Below are 18,160 nucleotides of genomic sequence, written 5' to 3'. Positions count from 1 at the left end.
AGAAAAGAAAAGAGATTGTATTCGTATCCATTAATACAAGGTCTTTGGTAGTGATAGAATCAAATTAACAATCATAAAGGCCTAGTTACAACCAAGAGAGACTAGACCCATTAACAATCAGAAACAGACTAACTTACATAAATCTTTTGACAAAAGAAAAGAGAGACTAAAGTTACATAAATTATTCTTTCTAGTTACAAAGATACATTGACAAATGACAACACAGTGAATTTTACTGTAACCCACATTCCCATACAATACAAATGTTGTTTACTCTTCTTCAATTAACCCTCTGTAGACTTGTTGACTTATATTCAATTGACTTGGTAAACTACAAAAACAACAACATTTAAAATTTAGACTTTTGCAAACAAAAGAAGAGCCATGTTATATTTATGTAAACAACTCTCACCTGAGATATCTTTAGATCAAGCTCATTCCACTCTGAGGTTGGGTTGCTTCCTGCTACTATCCCTGTCCCTGCATAGATCAATGCTCCAAGACCCTATAACAACTCAAAAGAAAAATAATTTAGATATGTTTGCTAAAGCTTAGGAAAGTGTTTTTTTTTTAGGGGGGGGGAGGGGGGAGAGATCAAATAAGCTTCACCTTTTCAACCAGAGCTGATCTGATCCCAACTGCAAATTCACTCTCTTGACCACCAAAAAATCCAATAGGTCCGGCATACATTCCTCTATCGAATGATTCTGGAGATGTTAAATGTTTGAGTAAGCATCTATAGTTACAAGGAGAGAGTTGAAACAAGAAATGAAAAGAGAGATATTTTACCTATTTCCTTGATTAAAAGCCTGGCTTCTTCAGCTGGAAGTCCACAAACAGCTGGAGTTGGATGCAGAGCAGCCAAGATGTCAAACTGTGAATAACACATAAGACAAAAGGGACAACTATTAGCTTCAAGCGGTGCAAATGATCATGTGATGTAAAACTATTCGAATATTATTTATCTCACCTCATCATCTTCCCTCCTAAGCCTCCCAGCCAATTGAGAATACAAGTGCTGCACTCTTGCAAGCTTCCTCACAGATTTTTGGGGCTTAACAACTACCTTGTCACATATAGACTGCAGAGAAGAAGGGAGGAGAATAAGAACACGCGTCAATCATAACTGTTGTAACAGTCCATTAGTGAATTTAAGGTTGAACTTACGTTAAATTTTTCTTGTATATTATCTCGTACAATAGAAAACTCAAGGTCGTCCTTCAGGCTGCAGCAATTTAGCAAATCACGTCAGCATGCATATATTTTAACAAACGGATGAAACTGAAATGGGTTCTGTAATTGCTCGAGACATTAAAGTAAAAAATTCACCTGGTTAGTAAGTCAAGCTCTATCTCCTTATCGCGAGCCGTTGAAGCACCTCGAGGCCTAGTTGCAGCCAAAGCTTCACTGCAGACACCTAACTGATTCCTTTGGAAAAGTCTCTCAGGCTGTTTTACAAAGAAGTCTGTCAACCTCACTTGTTTCTTCCAGATATGTTAAAATGAAATAGTATGTTGCACAAACAGACTACTTATAACCTACCGTGTTTCCGATGAAAGCTGGTGCACCTGGTGGCTGAAGACAGAACTGATACGCATCATGCCCTTCACTCTGTAACTGTGCAAGCCATGCGATGGGATCAATGTCGGTATCTGTGATCACTCTGCTGTTGCGAGCAAGCACAACCTGGTTATGCATACATAAAACATTAGTTAAGTTGAAAACATAATAGTAGTCTAAGAATAGACACGGACATGGTCAGAAAAACTACCTTGTTAAGGGATGAACTCTTTTGATTTATCATCTCCAAAGCCTTCTCTACGGCAGGGTAATACGCTCCTTTTGTAGGAACATGGTTCTTGCTAAGAACAGATACTCCTAGAGATTCCCTCCGCAATTTCATCACAATAGAAGAAACCTGACACATCAAAGCTCTCGTTAGTATAAAAGACCATTTCACTAACTGTAGGGCTAGAATTCATCTATGGTTAACCTGAAGCATAGTCTCTTGAAGTGATTCAACGGCATTTTCCAAAGTCCAAGAGAGTTCATCGTCCCAAGCAAGAGTTGCAGCCAACATTGAGCTTCCCCCAAACTCATTAAACTCAACCTGTTCATGTATGAGCCAATTACAACTCGTCCTCCATTCTAGGCTTGGGCAAAAAAAAAAAAGCTGAACCAAAAACCCTAACAGGAACCGAACCAAAATAACCAAAGCCAGAAACGAATAGACGCCCTCAAATATCCCAACTATTCTTATATTTTTATATCCGAAGTAACCGAACCAAACCAACCAAACTGAGAACTGAATATATAAAATATTAATTATATACATAAAACATAACCATATATATATATATATATTATAATTTAAAAATCTATTAAAAATATCTAAAAGTATTTGAAAACTCAAATTATCAAAAAACAATTAAGCTACTCGAAAATATCTGAAAGTTTTAAGACTTTTTTTGAAGTATCCGAGAAAATCAGAATTGTCCGATACTTTTATCCGAATCATTCTAATTACTCTATATTTTACTTGAAATACCTGATATTTTATCTGATTTATACGAAATAACTGAACCAGTTTCTAATTTTACTATCAAAACCAACCCAAACACAAGATTACCCAAACCGATTTGAACCAAAAATTTGTCGGTTCCTATATGGATCCTCTAGCCCCTTATTCAAACTAACTAATACCCTATCCAAAACGAACTGATTTCCAAAATGCCATGCCCACTCCATACACTCTTAAAAAGAAAAAAATGAAGGTACCTGAGGCACTGCAAAGTAAAATGCACCAAAGGGTTTCCACTCCACAGAGATCTTGCCGTTAGGATCAAACCTCATGCCACCATAGGCACGAATCAAAGGTGACGTAGACGACAAAAACCTTCACAAATGTTTCAACCATTCAACAATCAGATAACAACAGAGAAACGAAACGAAAACTTTACTGTTATTTAAGCTTGTCATTACCTTCTGATGGATCTCCAGTCATCATGAGAGAACGGGTCAAGGTCACGAAAGAACACTGCTGAACCGATACCAGCAACGCTGACCAGATCACGACCTGATGAGCCTCCGTTATTGTTATCCTTCTCGCTCGCTAAGTCGAGAAGAAGATCAGGACGACCAACGTCGCTACGGCGAGAGAAGAAGCAGCGAGGATGAGTCTCGTTCTGCGCTTGGAGCCAATCGATTGCTCCGATTTGCTGGTTGATTGGTACCTAAACCGAATCAAACCGAAATTAGTATTGCGCGGGAACAAAACGGTTGGGTCTGTTAATGAGTGAGTGATGATGATTGGCCCGCTTTTCCAGACATTTATTATTCTTTATTTTGTTTGTTTTTTGGTCCACAAGCTCAATCATTGTTTTTTTTTTCTTGCTTAAAATCTCTGGACATTAATCAATCATCAAATCTAATTAACAGTGTACAAGAACAGTCATTAATCTTTTTCGAGGTCTCTTTTTCTTTTATATTTTCTCGAATGTTTTTTGTTTGTTAATTGGACTTTTTAGGTCAAAGCTGATTTGGTCAACGTTATTTTGACTAGGAGAAAGATTATTCCATTTTGACGTCCATGTAGGATGTCCAAAAACGTCTAGTTAGGTTGACTATCAGATTCTAGTACGACATATATTTGAGTAAACTGGTAGTAATCATATTATAATAGTCATATGTTCTTTCTTGTTGGTTATTAGCCATGGCTTTTAAAAGATGTTTTATGATTAAAAAAACAAAAGCAACTACTGTTTGTAACAATGATAATCAGCATTAAACCTGTTCAATCGTCCCTACCGTCTTTAAAAAATATTGTATAAACAAAGTTCTACCTAATTACTAGATTGATGTAAGTGGAAAGGGCCACTTGGCCATTGTAATAAAAAATTATGGTATACTGTTTTTTTTTGTGAACTAAAAAACGGTAGTTTTTTTTTATCTAGCTCATTTGTTTAATGATTTATTTTTATTTTAAACATTAGCCCACAAAAAAGGTTACGAACTTTATAACATAAAATCCGTAAGTAGTGTTTTAAAATTATCTTTGGTAAAATTATCTCTTAGGTATATAACAAAATAGTTTTTCTTAAAAAGGCAAAATGGATATTTAATGATTCGGCTCTATTATAAAAGTATAAACTTTAATGTTAGGCATAAACGATACCTTTTTTTTTTTTTTTTGGTCAAAGGCATAAACGATACCAAGGAAACGAACTAGAGAACGATATCATTTAAAACCAATCGCAAACCACCACACCACGTGGCGTGATCTCTTTAAAAACAGAGGAAATATATGTACCTCTAAGCGGACGACGCCGGAGGAAAACGGCGGAGGTTGAGACTTAAGCTCAGAGACGGCGGAGATTAGACTCTCAGTGGCGGATGTTGGAGATAAAACTGCCGCCATAGTCCTCGTCTCAACTGTACCAAGTGGCGTCTTGAAATCACCTTCGCATCCATTCATAGACATGGAACACGACATAAACTTGCGGGAGAATAATCTGGTGCATGGGACAGGAGAGTAAGTACGAGAGATGGACATGGAGCTGTGTTTCTTAGTGTTTGTGCCAAGAAAATGAGAGGAGAGTTGAAGTGAGGCCATTGGAGAACGAAAGAAAGAGAGATGGTGAGTGAACTTAAAAATATTTTGTTTGATTTGTAGGTTTTGATGTTTGTAGTAAGAGACTAGATTTGAGCAATGGATTATGGTACGGTTGTCTTAAATAGACGTGACGGGGTTTAGTTGGGACCCATTAAAATTAAAGATTCATTCCACCTTCCCACTTAAATTTCTTAGAATTTCTTGTTATGTTAAGTAAACTACTCAGAAGTTTTCCTTTTCTATTACTACTTTTCTTTGCTTCTATCTTTGTTTATTCAAAGAACAATTTTCTTGTTGTTATTAGTCTAACATTCTACTTCATAAACAAGTTATTTGTTTGAAGAAAAAACATTTGAGTGTTATATGGGTACGGTGTATAAAGTTATAAACAAAATAGACAAATATTATTCATCTTTGAAAGTATATATCTTCGAGTCAAAAAAGAAGAAGAAAAGTATCTCCCAGTCAACTCATTCAAAACTTGTTAGTCATTTTCTTTAATTCTTTCGTCTCCAAATTATTTTCAAAATCGACGAATAAACATTTTCGATCTGTTGCATTATTAAATTAATAGATTTTCTTCCATTTTGCTGGTTTTTATTTTAATTTTTCGTTCAGTTTTCTTTTTCATCAAAAACTAGGGAATAAAACTTTCAAAGGTTTTCTAGGTATTTTTAATTAGAAAACATGTTTTGTTGCATGAAAAAAGAAATAAAGTGAGATATAGCTTATATCTTGAAAATGATCATGCACTCTAAGCAACTTACATAGCAAGTTAGAACTTAGAATAACTAAAACGTAAAAGTATTGACTGATACAAAAAGTAAAATCAGCCAGTTTGTCACTTACCTGATTATATAATTTAATGTTACTTATCAGCTAATTGATTCATGAATGACCAATGTTGTTAAAGAAAAAAAACATGAAAAAAACAAAATAGTGCGAGCACCATAATACTTGGTGGTATTAGTAAAGGATTTAAAGCTCTTAAGATTTTCACCTTCCAAAACTAGGGAAATTCTCTAGAATAGTTTTCCCCAATAATGTAAGAATCTTCAAAAACATCACAAACTTCTTTTCTATAAAAGGTTACAAAAGAAATGTTTTCAGAATTTGATGGGATATAAAACTTAATTACATGACTGGACGACAACAAAAATACAAACCATTATACTATCTGCATGTGTTTTCTATTACTCTTGAAAAAAAAAACCAAAATAGAGATTTATAAATATAAATATATGGTAGATCTTAATGGCACAGGACCGCAGGAGAAAATTCAATTTGCCTGACCACATGCATGTGATGAAGGTAATTGTTGTACTCTCTCTCTCTCTCTTTTTGTTATTGTAATTGTTGTACTTGGCTGCACTTGATCTGTTTGTTGTTAATTTGCGCGGAATTATTTATAATTTGTGTGTTTAAAATAAAATTTTATGATCTGATGATATTTATAAACTTTAGTTCACTTCTGAATTGTATTTTATGGTTTTTGGTTTGATTCCGTTCGGTTGTAATTATTGTATTTTAGTGTAAGAAATACATGAATTGTTTTGTTATTTATGAATTTAAGTATAGTTTGAGTTTAGTTATTTTGTTTTTGGTTTGGTTCAAATAACGACTCTAGGAACCCAATAAAATTTCGAGTTCAATTCGAGCATGTGGGTCTTAGGGATATAAATTTTTGATTTGATTCTGATTTAGGTAGCAATATTCGGTTACATTTTCTGTTTATTTATTTATTTTGTATTGAATGGATATTTTAAATATGCTTAGAAAATCGGTATATCTCAATGTTATATACCAAGTCATAAAATATCTGCTAATTTTGTACCTCTATGTTATAAAGGTAAGATGTATATTCAACAGTAGTGATTAGAATAAACCAATATCATTTTGACATAGTAAATATTTATACACTAAACATGGATTAACTAGTTATATTTTGGTAATAAGTCACTATATATTGGTGGTTGTTGAAACTAATTACTTACATTTTAATATGTTTATGGGAGGAATATATCTTATAATCATTTGATGAAAATCATAATGTAATTAATGCGGAAGTCAACCAAATTTTATAAATATCATCAAATCATAATTATAATTAAAAACATAAATTATAAATAATCTTGCACAACCGCGTGGATCATAATCTAGTTAAAATAATATTCAAACACACAAAAAATACTTGAAGTATCTATTGATGCTCTATCCAAATATTCAAGTCAAACCAATTTATATGTTCAGTTTATGTATATTGAAATATATTATTCAAATTTATATGTAATATATTATTTTGTTCTTATATTTTTGAGAAATTTATAGTATATAGTGAGTTTCTACACTTTGTAAAATCATTTAAACGGGTTATACAACCCCAAACCGAACATGACCAAAATTTATAAATACCCGAATGGAGCTAAAATGTTTAATCCCGAAAACCCAAAAAATTAAAACTCGAATACATCCGAACCGAATCCGAGCGAATAAGCTCACCCTTAATTTAACATGTACATTGATTGTGATATTAAATACGAGTTAGTTACATGTTCATATCCACTGATATATTTCAGGATCGTAATTTTTGAAAGATTAGTTAGTTTATAAATTCGAAATATTTATCAGATATAGTGTTATTTGAAATTTGAAATTATTAAATACAAAAAAAAGAACCGGTTTTATCTAACCAAATATATGTCTAAAGAATATTTGGTTTAAGCTCAATGTTTGATATTATGATCTATTTCTTTACAATAACATAATTTAACAAAGCTTGTCTATATTATGATTGTTTTTAATGGTTAATAACTTAGTATGATGAAAGAATATGAAATTGAATTATAGCGTGTGAAGAATTGATTATGGCGGTGAGTGGGGAATTCATTGACCGAAGAGAAGAAAATAGACCAGCTTCTATTAAAAACACATTAGTGAATGCATCCAATAACTTATGATAAAGCTTTGTTAAATTATGTTATTATGTATTACATAACCGAATTCTCGTTTGGTTTGGTTAAATTAGATTTGGTTTATGTTTAGTGTCCGACAATATAGTGTAAATATAATACATGTATTAATTTTTATGTAAATCACATGTGATTTAATGTAACTAGGATGAATATGTTCAAATTTAAATGACAACCTTTATACAGTAGATAAGAAATAGGACCATAACTGAATAGATTAGATGTTTAAAATAATTTGGATTAGTACAAACAAATAAAATAAAAATTCAGATTTATGCACAATTTTACAGGATATATATTTGTAAAAAAAAAATCTCAAAATCTTGTATGCCAAGCATTTTGAATCACACCGTTCATTTATTGCAACCAGGTGAGTGTGACTGAAATTGACATGTAACATCGTATTAGCTGAAAATAAGAGATCTTTAAATAGTATTGTATTTTTAGCAGACTGTCTTCGGTAAATATATATATACATTGTTTGTTTAGAAAAGCTAAATATATTTTTAAACTCCTTTCAGGCCTTTACATTATCTGAGGAGTCAATTCATTCGAATCATCTCCTTAGCTAGGAAGGCGGCTTTGTGAAATTCATCGTGATTCAGGACCAAAAATATAAAAAAATATAAAACTACTTTAAAATGTAAAAGGGGAAATATTTGTTTTGATTTATTCTTTAAATCGTCATCGACAACATATCACAATGTCTTTAGACCGAGAGTATAGTAGAGGATAGTTGCAGCAACTTCCCCAAAATTTCCGTGAAATAGCCAAAGTCCAAAGCACACTTTAGTCCATGTCCATACGATGATTACGATGGCTCACCAGTCACCAGTTCTTCTAGAGAACGATTATTCTTCTATCAAATGGAACCATCGTGGTCTAAACTAATATATTAAGATTATAAAAGACTTGACTTTAAAAGTCAAATTGTTTTTTATTATGACGAAAGTATAAAAAACAGCAAGTCTTTCGAATAAGCCAATTATAATGAAATCAAACTATAATTCAACTAGCATGGGCTGACCGAAAACAGAATAAACCGTAACTACTATACAAGGGTCCTAGTCGTGCGATATTGTAGTATATAGCGTGACTTCAAGGTCGAGAAATGTTGGACGCGGTCACTGATGATCATATTTTTCTTTCTGTGATTCAAGACTTTGAATGGTTGATTCATAATCTTACGGATTTATTCATATTTCGTCAATGATTTTAGTTAGTGATTATACGGTTTCGAATTTGTAGGTCCGTACATTTTTGCTAAACCATGATCCTAATCATATAATTTAACTATTGTTTAGAAAATAAATCTCTCCCATGCACCAAGATTTTAACTTGGTATCTCCAAAATTTATATTATATAATACATGATGTTAATTCAGAACCGGCCTAGAGACAAAGCCACCAAAATCATTAATTCATGCATTCACTCCAAGAAGACATTTTTAGTTTATTTTTATTAATGTATAAAGATAAATAAAATTGAGAAAAGGGAATTAGGAATTATTAGTTATATATGTTAAGAACATCATGAATTTTTTAGAGTATACATTTAGACATAACTGATGATAATTTATTTATGAACCTAAAAACTTCGATAATATAATAACAAGTTATAAAATCTATTGAAGTATTTAATTTATAAAAAAAAAGACTATTATCAAAACTCATAAGAAAATTTTCAAAGTTTTTGAAATTGAAACTGTTAAAAATTATTTGCGGTCTAACATGTTTCACAAAAGACTAAATGGACTGGTATTGTTATCAATTTCCACAATTAGGATTGAGATATTTAAATACACGAATTAATTGAATGGTTTTGTAAGACAAACAATATTAAACATATATTTTTAGCGTTTTAAATTTACTGTTTTATAAACAATTGATAGATTCTATTGTTTTATGAAATTATAAGTTATTCTTGTATTACTTTTGTTTTTCTCTACGTTTAATATCGTATGCTACAGTACCAAATTTTATATAAAGACATTTTGATAATTGTGATATACTGAGCTAAACGATTTTTACGAAATCACGAGTTGCAGAATGTTCAAATCACGTTACTAAAAGGAATGTCAAAACATGTGTGTTTTTATTTATTTTGTTTACTCGATGCAAATATTTTTTTTAAATGTTAAATGATGTAGGACAATTAGTCGATCAAGAGTTCACAGGAAAAAAAAAACACATACACATCAGGTTATAAACATTTTTACAAGACTAAAGCCTAGAGTTCAAATGTTCACACTCCCTATTTAAAATACTAGACTTATTAATCGTTACTTAAACAAGTCATTAATCATTTTTATCAACTAATGTAAAAATGTCTAAAACATGTGTGTTTACTATTTTGTTCAGTCGATGCAAATACTTTTTTAAAATGTCAAAATATAGATGACATAGTACACATTAGTCAAGTGTTCATAGAAAAAAATACACATCAATAGCAGAGGGTGTAAACATTTCTGCAAGACTAAAGCCTAAAAGCTCAAATGTTCACACTCCCTATTTAAAAAGTATTAGACTTATTAATCGTTACATAAACGACTCACTAATCATTTTTATCAATTAATATAAAATGTCTAAAACATGTGTTTTACTATTTTGTTTAGTCGATGCAAATACCTTTTTTTTTATATGTCAAATTATTAATGACACAATACACATTGGTCAAGAGTTCATAGAAGAAAAACGTGAATAACAAAGGGTGTAAACATTTATGCAAAGACTAAAGACTAAAAGCCTAAAGTTCAAATGTTCACACTTCCTATTTTAAAAGTACCAAACTTATTAGTTGTTACATAAACAAGTCACTAATCATTTTTATCAACTAATATATATTTGTCCACATGCCAATTTACTATGGGTGGTTAGGAAAAAACAAGAGATTTGCTTGGGATTAATTATCAATTAATTATTCGGATACTAAGCCTATATAATATTCCCTCAGTTCTGGTTTTCTTTAATTAACTAAATACCCTAAATCCCACAACATAATACCTTAGTTGTTAGACACACAACTTGTCACATCATGTGTATTCACCTAATTTCTAACTTTTTTGTGGTTATTTAGCTAATTTACTCTATATAATATTCCCTCAGTTCTGGTTTTCTTTAAATAATCCAAGTGCTACTAACTGATCATATATTGTAGTTTTTCATGCCATTAAAATTAAAATGAAAGTCAACAGTAAAACTAAAATTTGTACGGATTTATTAATTTAGCAAATCACATAAACATCTCTATCTTAGAAAGTCAACAACAAGGGTACATATAACGTTTACAATGTGGGATACAAAAACTTGGGAAACAAGAAAAACCAAAGTGTGCAAAACCTGCAAGAATGTCTACTGTTTAAAATCCTTGTGTTAAAGCATACACACGTCCTTTTAAAGGTGGAGGCAATGCCGAAACTGCAGCTTCGATTTCCTGTGAAAACTCACAAATATCACTTACTAAACGGAAAAGAGTAACGCTATCTCTACTTGACAACCAGGACTGGACAACGAAAACTCACCTTCACTGTATACCGAGCCGAAAAATGGATCAGCAGGATTGCTTTGTTTTCAAACTTTTCAGCATGCTTAACTATCTGCAGTATTCAAGTAAGGATAGAATGAGAGACAGAGAGACTAACAAGGTTTTCAAAGAGACAAGGAGGAGCCTAACCTCAGATAAATGAATATGTCCATAATCCCTAGCGTGCTCTACGGATACTGAATCATCAAGAAACGTGCTCTACACCAAGTGGAAAGATGAAAGAATCAAGCACATTGTCCTAATTCAAATAAATCAGCAGGAGAAAATAATCACCTCCATGACGAGAACCCTTGCCTTGAGAGCATCAGCATTATTTTCATCAAGTACAAAATCAGAAGTTGTATCTCCGGTAAAAGCGACTTCAGGAGTTGTAATGCTGTTTGTGATCTGCCATCCAATGTCATTCAGGCTTATAGCTTAGGAAAACACTATTGCACAAGGAGCTAGCAATATAAGGGAAACCAGAGACGAACCTCAACACCAGAAGCCTTGAGGTTCTTAATCTCATCTGAAGGAAGGCCAACGTACTCCTGCTTGAGTTTATGTTTAGTTGAGTAAACTACATAACCCTGCAACATCCCACAAAAAGAGTGTCAATCCCACAAAGAAACGATTAGTAAGTAAGAAGAAGACATTGAGAAAACTCCACCTGGCTATGAATGACATGGTATGTCTTAAAGGCTTTCACTTTAAGATCTTTCCTGATAATAAACTCCTCCCCTACACCAAGAAAGTGGACCAAATTTAAAACAAAACCAAACCCCCTGCAATGGATGGTAGAGGGGTTGTATCCATTACCAATGTCCAAGCCAACAAGATTATGCTTCAGCTCTGAAGAATCTAGCTTCCTGTGAACCTCGAACAAACTCTCAACACACTCCTTAATCGATGTGGGAACTATAATCGTTGGAGGCTTCATCTTGTACAACCCTCTAGTCGCAACATACATTGGTAATCCACCCTAATGAAAACCGTAAAGTTTACAACTTTTGAGAATGTGAGACTAAAGGAAGAAAAGGGTTTTGGTCTTACGATGTGATCCATGTGGGAGTGGGAGATGAAGAGGAAGTCTTGAGAGATTGCGCGATGTGGGCAACGGCCGATGTCGAAAGCTAGACGGAGCGAAGGGAACATGATGCAAGTCTCGTGACCTCCGATGGATAGTCCGTCGATTGGGTAGCCTTCGATTTCCATTAGATGCTTCTTCTTCTTCGTCTCCGTCTCACTCTCCATTAACTTTGTTCTGCTGACTTTGAATCTTTCTCTCCTGAGGAATTGAGCACAAGGTGTTCGATGAAAAGTCGCAGAAGCTTTTTGCTTACAGTATGATGATTAGAATCAGGTTTCTTCACTCTTTTTGATTAGGCTTTAGCCCATAAGGCCCATAAGGCCCATAAGAGTTAGCCTCCATAATTACGATACTACAGCGAGCGGTTGAGGTCTACGCGTGGTGGGCCTTATGAAATTCCCGATGCGCATAGAAGAAGAAGGGTATTATTGTAAATATAATACGAATGCTTCAGATGAACGTCGCGGCAATCTTACACTTGCTCCCGAACAATGTGAAGCTATTTCAATTCGTTAGAAAAGAAATCTGTAACGCTTTCTTCACTAATTAACAATTTTTAAAATATTTGAAGTGATTTAAATTGTACGACTCATACACAAATTAAAATATCTTTTTAAAAGGTTTCCCTCCTAGAGGAAAAACGTGCAAGAGAGAGAGAGAGAAAGAGAGAAAAGCTTTGTTAAGGGGATCCGGCGGTCGGTCGGCGCGTGAGCGTCCGTGCCGCCGCCGGAAACCTTTTTTCTGTTAGATTAAGTTGCATGTCCTATTTCCTCTTAGTCTCCTCCGGTTTCCGTTTGTCGGAACTCTGGTCAGCCATCAACCGCTCGCGGGTTTTGGTCTTGGAGTCACGACGCGGCTGCGGGAAGGATGGTGCGGTGAAGACTTCGGTAGTTGTTTCCTTTTCTCCGGGAGACGGAGGCTTTCAAAGTTCCGTCGCCGCCGGTCCTTGTCTCCGTGGCGGGGAAGCTTTTTCAGTTCCGCCGTCGTCGGCTCTAGTTCCCGGGGTGTGAAGGCTTCCACAGCCTTGCGCCGCCGGCTTCCGGTTCCTAGTACGATTAGGGTTTTATTTCGCTAGTCTTTTAATTTTGCGGTTTAGATGTGTTGTTCGGTTATGTTCTCGTCGGAGGAGAGTGAAGCTCTCCGGTGGAAAGGGTATGATGCATGCGACGGTTTTCTTTGGGTTATGCGGTTAACGGTGACGACGGATGAGATCTCGCCGCGGCGATTGATTCTCTCCGTTTTTAGAACCCAAAAGATGATGGCGGTGATGACTAGAGGAGCGATAGACGCCTGGTTTGCTCCGGTGTTCCGAAGGTTAGAGCGCCGGCGATGACGTGATTCAGTGATGGAGAGACGATCCTGCGACACGTGTAACCTCGAAGTCGAGGATGGAAACACGTGTCCTCGCATCGAAAAGGACGTCACGCGAGGCGGCCGCTTCCAAGAGTCGATGACTTTAGGGTTTCCCCAAGTTGGGCCGGATGTAATGGGCCCATTTGGATAACGAATTTTAGTCCGGGTTAGTTTTTTAGTGGGTTTTTTTGTAATATGCTTTCTGGGCTTGGCCCGATTCCTTTAATATAAAAACTTATTGATGGAAAAAAAAAAAAAAAAGGTTTCCCTCCTTCAAGTTCTGAATTTTGATTTTATTTTGCTGTCGAAAGTAAATTAATGAACTAAATATGGAAGATGATCCAACGGATGAAAATGAAAGGCGTAAGATGGGAGTTTCTGGAGATGCGCTTACTTTTTGTGGGTTAAAAATTTAGAAATATAAATATTTCTCTCTTACCTTGTGGTCACTGAAGCTAGAACCAAAGATGAATAGTACTCCGGGAAGAGGAATAGAGAGAAGAAGAAGCATTTAACTAAAAAAACATCTTAGCTCTCTCCCTCACGGGTACATCCCTCTTCTTCTTCTTCTTCTCCTTTGTTGTTTTTGTTCCTTGTCGGAATCGAACTCGGGGTGTTAGAACAGAGATCCGACCGGGTACTTAACTCGAACCGACATTTTAGGACATTGTTCGAGTAGTGTTGATTCTAGAGAGTGGTGTTTTGTTGTTTGATTCTGTCGGTGTGTGTGTTTTTGTTGTTCAGTTGGAGCAACAAGTATTGTGTTTGTGGATTTTAGAAGTCACTCCCTAGGGTTCTTCTTGCTTGCAGTGTATGTTCCAGATCTGTGGTTCCTGACTTTTATTTTGTCACATTCCAAAAATTTGTTAATTTCTAGGGTTAATCATTGTGTTCCTTATGTCCTTTCTTGATTCTTTCAGTTTTGCTAATGATTAAGATTTTTTTTTATAAATCTTTTTAACTAGAGTTTGATTATAACAAAATGATGCCATCTTTTCTTTTGCTATAACTAATTAATCAAACAAATGGGTGATTATAAATTTTCTAAATTTTGAATTGTTATACGCTTCAGTGTGGATCTATGATTCTTTCTTTTGCTGACGTAACCTTGTTTAAATTTTTAATTGGTTGGACAATGCAGGTGTGTCTTTTAGTTACATACCATCATGGGCAAGCCTGCAAAGTGGTTTAAAAATGTACTGCTTGGAAAGAAATCCTCTAAATCTAGTAATGGTTCCAAAGGATATGAGGTAACACGCTTTCACAACAGTTTTCTACTTGTACATGATGTGATGAAGATGCTTCAGTGTTAGTCTTTACTTGGTTAAATTGGTCTAACTACTGTTATAATGTGCAGAGAGTTGTGAGTGGAAACGAGCTAGTGGTTACTGCAAAGGTAGAAGAATCTGATGTAGTATCACAGCATGTAGAACCTGAAGAGATCTCAGATGATGAAATACATCTTCCTGAGAGCAAACCAGCAGATTCTCAAAATGCTGCACCTGTGCAAGACAAGTCACTCTCTGATGCAGAGAGAATCCAACAAGAGATTGCAGCAACGTTGGTCCAGGCTGCGTTTAGAGGTTACTTGGTAATATTTTCACCTATTTGGATTTAGGCTCCGCTCTCTTCCTTGCATATGATCTGATCTGAACTTGTTATGTGAAGGCTCGGCGTGCCTTTTGGGCACTCAAAGGCATAATAAGGCTACAAGCACTTATCCGTGGTCACCTGGTTAGGAGGCAAGCTGTTTCAACTCTCTGCTGTGTCATGGGAATGGTCAAGTTACAAGCGCTTGCTCGAGGAAAAGAGATCAGAAACTCTCACATTGGAGTTCAAGTTGCAAGGAAATGCAGATTGAAGATGCTTCAGGTAATGATGCTTTCGCTTCTTTGTAAGATCAAGTTCCCTTGGTGTGTGTGAACGGTTGCACTTTTAATACAAACTTAGTCGTGGTGGAGAAACAACTGTAAAGCGTCTAATTGATTTTCTCTCGTTAATTTAGAACTGTTCTTTTTTTTTTAAATGGTCAGGAGAACAAGGTTGTGAACTCTACAGATGCTTACCTTGGAATCAAGAAACTAACAGCCAACGCTTTTGCTCTGAAGGTACCCTTTGTTGATAGAGCTAAGTTAACATTATTGTGTCTCCTCTAATCTTAATTTTAAAGATCTTGATGGATATTTTTTGTGTACAGCTTCTTGCTTCATCGCCAAAAGTGATGCCTGTACACATACCCTATGATTCATCCAATCCAAACTCAAGCTCCATATGGTTAGAGAGCTGGTCAGCCTCATGCTTCTGGAAACCAGTTCCCCAACCTAAGAAAACAATAGGGAGAAGAGTCACAGAGGCTGAAACTGCAAAACCCAAGAAGAGTGCCTCAGTGCAGACATCTTTTGAGTTTGGTAAGCACAAACGCAGCTTCAGGAAAGTTCCAAGCCAGTCTGTAGAACCACCTGCTGTTGAAGATCCTCAGGTTGAGCTTGAAAAGGTTAAACGTGGCTTGAGGAAGGTGCATAATCCTGTCGTTGAGAGCTCTATCCGACCTCAACCAGTGCCTCATATAGAAGTTGAGGAGACAAAGCATGAAACCATAGAAGAAGCTGTGAAAGTCTTTGAGGAAAACAAGAAGCAAGAAGTGCCTGAGCAGCCTGATGAGGTGGAAGTACACACTCCTGGACCATTGGAAACCAATGAAGCACTAGATTCCTCGCTGGTCAACCAAATTGGTGAAGCTAAAGATGCAACGGAAGAGAAAACTACCAAACCAAACAGTAAAGAGAGTTCAGCAGGGAAGGAGAACCAGAAGTCAAGGAGAAAGGGTTCAGCTACTAACAAGACCGAGCGTGAAGAGAGTAATGGGCATCATCATCAGACTAGTCCATCAATCCCAAGCTATATGCAAGCAACTAAATCGGCGAAAGCAAAGCTGAGGCTGCAAGGCTCACCAAAGTCTGCTGAGCAAGACGGGACTGAGAAAGCCAATGTTCCTAGGCGTCACTCTCTACCGTCTTCAGGTAATGGCAGGATGACCTCTAGTTCTCCAAGAACAACGAGACTCGCTAGCTCAGGTGACAAAACCGGGAATAAGAAGGAGAAGCCTCTTCTGTCATCTGGTTAGTGCCAAAAAAAACCAACACATGCTTAATGAGATCAAACTGGATTTCTCCAAATCTCCCTTGCATCTAATCCTCTTGTTGACTTTTGCAGCAAAGACAACTCCGGTAGAGCGCAAGAGGTGATTGCTGACATCAGAAAGGTGTCGTTGTTGATTCTACAATAGCAACATTGTCAACATGAGGAATATAAAAGCTTAGATTTAAAGTCTGTGATTGTGTGTGTGTTTATGTTTTGGCCAATTGTTACCGTTGGCTGCTGAGTATCTGCAATTGTGAGTGTGTCCTAAGCCGGATAATGTTACATCACAAGGGTGGTGGAACTTGTTCTTTCTTCTTCTGGTTTTATCATTACATAACTTTAATTACTTTTTCAGATTTAAGTTTTTTTTTTTAATGTTTATATGAATCTGTGATTATTTAAGAATGTTCTTCATTGTTTACAAACTTTGGATGAAGTTTCTATGCTCGTTTCTTCTTTTGTCTCTCCCATTTCTTCTTCCACTGATCCTCTGTTATTCCTTCCAAGAGATTCACCCAGAAAATGTTTAACCGAATATTTTAGCACAGAGAAACCTGAATAGTCTAGAGTATCTTCAAATGGAAGCTCGATCTAAAATGTTTTAACCCGAATATTTTAGCACACATTCACAGGTCTCGCCTACCACTTGACCACAGTATACGGGCGGTTTGTTCGATCTTGACGAAGCAAAATTACAAGATACAAATATATTTCTTAATTTGAAGGTACATAAACTTTTTGTATAGGGATACAACAAAATTACAAGATACAAATAGAAAAGAAACAGATTACTCTATAAGAAGTATGACATTGATGATACTTAATACATGTAAATAATACTAAAGTTAACTTCATTCCCTTATCATAACTTTGAAAACATACTAGAATTAATTTTATAAAGGTACTAAATAGGTTGGGGTTCTCTCATTTTCCTCAAGGACATTTTGGTCCACCTTGTTGAGTCTTCCAGTTGTTGTAACAAGGACACACTTGTTTGTTGCCGTAAGTGCCTGGAGGGACACAAAGACATTTAGCACAACACTTTTGGCAGAAAAACATGCATGGCTTATGGTACTTGGTGTTGCTGCACCTCCTAGTGCATTCCCCTCCACATTCTGCTAGTCGTGAACATCGAGTTTTAGTTTCATGTTTTCATAATCAGATATTAGATTAAGATTAAAACAAGATGAATATGTGGTTTTTACTTACGGTATGATTTGAGACTTCCAGCTCCATACTGTTCTCAAAACAAAATAAAATGTGTGTTTTAGCTCTTTTGTAATAACTATAGAGAACTGTAGTACTAATTAACACTTACACTTTCTGGATTGTACTCTGTTTCTTTTGACATAGTGAGAAAGATGAAAGAGAAGAGAATGGTGATAAAGAGAAGGTAAGTTATGAGTTTTGCCATGTCTTCCGTTGAGAGAGTAGATGTGTAAGTGAAGCTCTTAGTTCTTAGTTTGAGAAAT

General features: G+C 35.3%; 4 protein-coding genes across 7 annotated transcripts; 1 reads left to right on the top strand and 3 right to left on the bottom strand.

The window, feature by feature from the left end:
• Window positions 1-10,543, bottom strand: LOC103852920 (isochorismate synthase 1, chloroplastic). 2 transcript variants are annotated; one of them, XR_004455097.1, is made up of 14 exons: window positions 4,310-10,543; window positions 2,983-3,233; window positions 2,779-2,896; window positions 1,994-2,110; window positions 1,772-1,918; window positions 1,543-1,686; window positions 1,330-1,448; window positions 1,168-1,225; window positions 971-1,081; window positions 790-874; window positions 610-707; window positions 413-505; window positions 183-331; window positions 44-143 (listed from the first exon to the last, which is right to left on the bottom strand). XR_004455097.1 is itself a non-coding variant. In XM_009129813.3 (13 exons), exons 1-13 carry the CDS (start codon window positions 4,610-4,612, stop codon window positions 281-283), a joined length of 1,695 nt encoding a protein of 564 aa, XP_009128061.2. In that variant the 5' UTR covers window positions 4,613-10,543; the 3' UTR covers window positions 1-280. The 2 variants fall into 2 exon arrangements, 1 of the variants encoding a protein (XP_009128061.2); XM_009129813.3 differs by having other exon boundaries at window positions 1-331.
• A 232-nt stretch (window positions 10,544-10,775) lies between these two features.
• LOC103852919 (tRNase Z TRZ1) lies at window positions 10,776-12,539 on the bottom strand. Its single transcript, XM_009129812.3, has 8 exons — window positions 12,158-12,539; window positions 11,924-12,086; window positions 11,775-11,845; window positions 11,599-11,694; window positions 11,399-11,512; window positions 11,255-11,323; window positions 11,103-11,177; window positions 10,776-11,014 (listed from the first exon to the last, which is right to left on the bottom strand). The coding sequence occupies exons 1-8, from the start codon at window positions 12,356-12,358 to the stop codon at window positions 10,940-10,942; spliced, it is 864 nt and encodes a 287-aa protein (XP_009128060.1). The 5' UTR covers window positions 12,359-12,539; the 3' UTR covers window positions 10,776-10,939.
• Window positions 12,540-13,844: 1,305 nt separating this feature from the next.
• Window positions 13,845-17,109, top strand: LOC103852918 (protein IQ-DOMAIN 31). Of its 3 annotated transcripts, none has more exons than XM_009129809.3 (7): window positions 13,845-14,094; window positions 14,689-14,797; window positions 14,905-15,138; window positions 15,216-15,419; window positions 15,581-15,655; window positions 15,745-16,666; window positions 16,761-17,109. In XM_009129809.3, the coding sequence occupies exons 2-7, from the start codon at window positions 14,714-14,716 to the stop codon at window positions 16,790-16,792; spliced, it is 1,551 nt and encodes a 516-aa protein (XP_009128057.1). In that variant the 5' UTR covers window positions 13,845-14,094; window positions 14,689-14,713; the 3' UTR covers window positions 16,793-17,109. The 3 variants fall into 3 exon arrangements, with proteins under 3 accessions (XP_009128057.1, XP_009128058.1, XP_033140099.1); XM_009129810.3 differs by having other exon boundaries at window positions 13,953-14,184; XM_033284208.1 differs by lacking the exon at window positions 13,845-14,094 and adding an exon at window positions 14,339-14,358.
• A 281-nt stretch (window positions 17,110-17,390) lies between these two features.
• Window positions 17,391-18,160, bottom strand: LOC103852917 (gibberellin-regulated protein 6). Its single transcript, XM_009129808.3, has 3 exons — window positions 18,007-18,160; window positions 17,898-17,925; window positions 17,391-17,803 (listed from the first exon to the last, which is right to left on the bottom strand). The coding sequence occupies exons 1-3, from the start codon at window positions 18,100-18,102 to the stop codon at window positions 17,622-17,624; spliced, it is 306 nt and encodes a 101-aa protein (XP_009128056.1). The 5' UTR covers window positions 18,103-18,160; the 3' UTR covers window positions 17,391-17,621.

This window comes from Brassica rapa, chromosome A02, assembly GCF_000309985.2.
Source record: "Brassica rapa cultivar Chiifu-401-42 chromosome A02, CAAS_Brap_v3.01, whole genome shotgun sequence".
Taxonomy (NCBI): domain Eukaryota; kingdom Viridiplantae; phylum Streptophyta; class Magnoliopsida; order Brassicales; family Brassicaceae; genus Brassica; species Brassica rapa.
This window is presented reverse-complemented; position numbering and strand designations above follow the sequence as displayed.